This window comes from Hevea brasiliensis, chromosome 16 (genome assembly GCF_030052815.1).
Source record: "Hevea brasiliensis isolate MT/VB/25A 57/8 chromosome 16, ASM3005281v1, whole genome shotgun sequence".
NCBI classification, from domain to species: Eukaryota; Viridiplantae; Streptophyta; class Magnoliopsida; order Malpighiales; family Euphorbiaceae; genus Hevea; species Hevea brasiliensis.
The window spans coordinates 32014357-32019671 of NC_079508.1; the positions used below are offsets into that span (position 1 = coordinate 32014357).

Below are 5315 nucleotides of genomic sequence, written 5' to 3' on the forward strand. Positions count from 1 at the left end.
TTTGCTATTACTAGCAGGACGCCTATTGCAGCAGTTTGTGGTTGACATGTACATCAAACTAGAAACAACAAGGTTAGATTATTACAGAACACAACAATCACATATAAGAAGTGAATTATACCAAGGCATAGTAGATAGTGTAAATGCAGGTGAGATAAGAGCGAATTGAGTAGCGAAGGGAAATGTGCTACCTGCCTCTTTTATTGGAGGTCCTAGAGATATGTGTCGAAGGTATCTAGATGCAATGGCATTAGTACAACAGTTTGGGAAGCCTGACCTCTTCATTACAATGACATGTAATCCGAAATGGGAAGGAATAAAAGAGGAGTTGAAACTAAGACAAAAATCTCAAAATAGACCCGATTTAACAACAACAGTCTTTCGGGCAAAATTGCAAGAACTCAAGGATCAATTGTACACAAAGGAAATATTTGGAGAAGTTGCAGCTCATGTCCATGTAATTGAACTTCAAAAAAGAGGATTGCCACGTGCACACATATTAGTGATTCTACAACCAGGCCACAAACTCTTAAATCCAGATGAATTCGATCAATATGTCAGCGCAGAAATACCGAATGAAAATGAACACCCATACCTATATGAAATGGTGGCAAAGCACATGATGCATGGTCCATGTGGAAATGAGAATCCCAAATGTGCATGTATGATTAATGAAAAATGCAGATTTCATTGCTTGCGATAGTACTCTTCAAAAACAACTAAAGAGAAAGATGGCTACCCCATATATAGAAGACCGAATAATGGATGCGAGGTAATATCATTCTTATTGAATTATAATATTATATATGTTTATTAATGTGTGTATGTGTGTGTGTGATAATAACATTTGGTAGTCAATAATAACAAAATTATTAATTCCCTAAATAAAAAAAGAATTACAATTAAAATTAGAATCTAAATATCCATTTCATATAAATTAGATCATTTAATAAATAACTATTAATTTATTTCTTAAATAAAATTAAAAAAAAGGTAAGAATATGAAAGATTTCATAGATCTACTCACTTTATCAAATAATATAAGCTTCTGATATAAAAATGAAAATTATATTATTACCAATTTATACTTTTTAAAACTTCAAGTCAAAGCAAGGAGAAAAATACTTGACAACAGATTGGTGGTTCCTTTTAACCCATATCTCTTGACAAGATATAATTGTCACATCAATATTGAAATATGTTCGGGCTTGAAGGCAATTAAGTATCTCTACAAGTACACATATAAAGGACATGATAGAGTGTCAATTTATATCAGTCATGAAAATGGTGAAAATCACATAGATGAAATATAATAATTTCAAGATGCAAGATGGTTGTCAGCTCAAGAGGCTATTTGAAGAATATTTGAATTTGAACTAAATGAAATAAATTCACCTGCTATAAATCTGCAATTGCACCTTCCAAATAAACAAATGGTTACATATTGGAAAATTGTTCACTTGGAACATGTTCTTCAATGGGATCACATCTCAAGAACTATGCTCACAAAATTCTCCAAAAAATGCTCTGTTGATGACAATGCAAAAGGATTACTATATAGGGAATTCCTAGAACATTACGTATGGAATAAAATGGGAAAAATCTGGGAAAAAAGAAAAAAAAAGTGATAGGCCGTGTAAATGCAGCAAACTCGATAGAAGGAGAAAAATATTACCTAAGGTTGTTACTGAGCCACGTAAGGGGACCAAAGTCATTTAATGATTTTTTACTGCAGATGGAGTAAGATATGACGCATTCAAAGAATGAGCTATGAATAGGGGTTTGCTAGAATCAGACCAAAGTGCATCAGAATACATGAGTGAAGCTATGGTATTCAAAAAGCCAAGCGAACTTAAAATACTATTCGCCATTTTATTAGTCTATTGCGAACTAGCAAATGTTAGGAAATTATGGCATGACTATTTAGAAGCAATGTTAGAAGATTTTAGAAGAATACATGACTCTGTGGAAAATCAAATTTCATGCACGTTGAATAGTATCGACTATCATTTACAGAGCATGGGAAAGGACATAAAAATTTATGGTTTGCCAAAAATTGAATCAATTGAAATAGAAAAAGGTCCTTCAAAATCAAGAGAAATAGCAAAAAAGGTCCTTCGAAATCAAGAGAAATAGCAAATGAACTGGTAAGTTCAATACATAATCTATTCATTAAATAAAATATATCACTTTTAATAGTCATTAAATCAAGTTACAAAATATGATGTAGGCTGCAGATATCCCACAAGAAGACCTAGATGCAACAATGACGTTGAATGAAGAACAGCAACAAGCGTATAAAATTATATTGGAAAGGGTAAACTCAAATAAAAGTGGAGTTTTCTTCGTTAATGGGCCTGGAGGAACTAGAAAGACATTCCTTTTATCGCGCATTGCTTGCCAACATAAGATCCAAGGGAATGATAGCCTTAGCAACAACAACTTCAGGAGTAGCAGCAGCAATAATGCCTGGAGGAAGTACAGCACATTCTCGATTAAGTATACCATCGAGCCTAACAGAGACAAGTTTCTGTGAAATATCAAAATAAAGTGTGAAAGTAGAATTGTTGAGAAAAGCAAGAGTGATAATATGGGATGAAGCACCAATGGCAAAAAGATTTGCCATAGAAACTGTTCATAGAACCTTCACGAATATCATGGACAATTCAAAGCCGTTCGGAGGAAAGGTGATCGTATTTGGAGGAGATTTTCGACAAGTGCTCCCAGTGGTGCCCTGAGGGACAAGACAAGAGACTATTAGTGCAAGTTTAGTCAAATCCTACCTTTGGAGAACAATGGAAGTACTAAGACTTACTATGAATATGAGGGCAAGAGCAGATAAATATTTCGGTGACTTCCTCCTTAGAGTTGGCAACAAGGAGCAACCAACGTCAGATGATGATTTAATAATGATACCAGAGCAAATGGTGGTGAAACATAGAGATGAAGAAAGTTGTGAGGAGGAATTGATTGATGCCATATTCCCGTCTTTGAAGGAAAATTGGAGCTTAGTAGAATACATGACAAAACGAGCAATCTTAGCAACAACGAATGAGTATGTGGACGAACTCAATCCAAAGATGATACAAATATTTCCCAAAGAACGCAAGATTTTTGCTAGTTTTGATGAAGCAGTAGATGATACAAACAATTACTATCAAGAGGAATTTCTAAACCCTCTACTGCCAAATGGACTACTGCCACATCGACTTGAACTGAAAGTGAATTGCCCGATAATACTCTTGAGAAATTTAGATCCATCTAATGGATTGTGCAATGGAACAAGGATGGTTTGTAAGAGATTTTCTACTAATGTAATACATGCAGAAATAACTGTTAGACAACATTAAGGAAAACGTGTTTTCTTGCCAAGGATTCTACTCTCACCAGCAAAAAATGAGAGATACCCATTTCAATTCAAAAGAAAACAATTTCCAATCAGAATTTGCTTTGCAATGACAATCAATAAAGCCCAAGGACAAACAATACCAAATGTGGGAGTGTATTTGCCTGAGCACGTATTCTCACATGGACAATTATATGTTGCGTTATCTAGAGGAATCTCGATGTCAATTACAAAAGTCTTGGTGAAGTCAAACAAAATGAAGAGGAAAAAGGAACATACGCGAAGAACATAGTGTACAAAGAAGTGTCATTGCCACAAAGGTACAATAAAAACAAATATATATATATATATATATACAAGTTCAAAAGTTTACAGCTGACATGTTACCTTCACCCTTCTTTTGCAGTGAACCAGTTAATGAATGAAGCAAATGATGTTATCAAAAACGTCAAAAGGTCATTCATGCTTTGCATTAAATACAAAGGACAAAAACTGAATATGAAGGCAACTCACGGAGGTAAACTAAATGGCAATGATGGAGGATCAATGATATAGTGTCTTTAAAACTATATTAATGTGAGGAAAACTAAACATCCTTATAAGGTGTCTAGGTGAATGACATATCAGCCATAGGATAAGTTCCAGTACAGGAGTAAGAGTTTTGAGTACTAATAAAAATTTTCTCAAATTGTATTCTGAGTAGCTTGCACATGCTTAAAAAAACTACATCAAAGCTTCAATAATCTTGAGAAATATATTAAAAATTTACAGTATATTTGAGAATCTAATATATTGAAGCATGAGATTTAAATTATTAAGAAAAAATAATAATGCATAATTTTTTTTATTTTATTTAATAATTTTATTATTTAAAATTATAATATATTCATGAATTGTAAATTAAAATAATTATATTGGACTTTTTTTAAAAAATAATGCACTTGCTAAAAAAAAAGCTACTATATATATATATATATATATATATAAAAGAGTTCGTTCTTTCCTGGTCTAATTAAAAGTTGGTTTGATAAAAAACTATTATCTTTATAGATATAAAATATGATGAGCAAGGTTTTACAATGTTATAAACTTAAAAATTTTAAAATTTTAAAAAGATGTATTAAAAGGAATTTTAAATTTTAATTAATTATTTTTTTAATGTGTGAATATATATAATTTTTTACAACAATTAAATAATTTGCATTTGATAAAATTCATAAAAATATAATATTTATTTTAAATTTTAAAATAAATTAATTAATAGATTTTTTTCTATTTTCTAACTTAATTATTTGGTATATCTATATAATATATAAATATATGAAGGAGGGGGAATATTTGGACTGACTAAAATGTCCCTAGCAATTTAATATTATTATAATAGAAGACTATAACTTTTTATTAATATTTTTCAATAATTCTAATTCTAATACAATTATAATTCTAAATTTTATATATATATATATATATATATATATATATATATAGAGAGAGAGAGAGAGAGAGAGAGAGAGAGAGAGAGAGAGAGGTAAATATAGAAAATTCTAATTTATTATGTGCCATATTCATTTTTCTAACAAACGATTACTTAATAAATTAGCATTTATTAATTTTTTTAACAAACTCTAATTAAAATTCTTTATGCTATTAATTATTATAAAAGTTAATTGATTATTCATAATAATTATAATTATATTTAATTTTTATATAATATTAATTATTTATAATAATAATCATCATTATTATATTTATTTACTCAAATTGATTTGTGATTAAAAATTATGTAAGAAAATTATTAATAGCAAAATATTCATATGTAAAATTATAATTCTATAACTATAAATATAGTTATAATTTAAATTTTAAAAGGTTAGAATTTAATATAACACATTGATAATAAAATAAATTAAGTAAATTATGTATATATTACCAAACTAAATTTGTATAGAATTATAGTAATGTTAAGTTT

General features: G+C 29.6%; 1 protein-coding gene across 1 annotated transcript; it reads left to right on the forward strand.

The window, feature by feature from the left end:
* Positions 1-2795: 2795 nt before the first annotated feature.
* LOC131174594 (uncharacterized) lies at positions 2796-3771 on the forward strand. Its single transcript, XM_058138350.1, has 3 exons — positions 2796-3290; positions 3557-3666; positions 3753-3771. The coding sequence occupies exons 1-3, from the start codon at positions 2796-2798 to the stop codon at positions 3769-3771; spliced, it is 624 nt and encodes a 207-aa protein (XP_057994333.1).
* The last annotated feature ends 1544 nt before the right edge of the window (positions 3772-5315 follow it).

What these genes read in the sequence shown, in the direction of transcription:
- LOC131174594 (XM_058138350.1), top strand. Translation starts at nt 2,796, where the DNA reads ATGGAAGTACTAAGACTTACTATGAATATGAGGGCAAGAGCAGATAAA. An exon ending in TGTGCAATGGAACAAGGATG is followed by an intron (nt 3,291 to 3,556) that starts GTTTGTAAGAGA and finishes TGCGTTATCTAG; the next exon opens with AGGAATCTCGATGTCAATTA.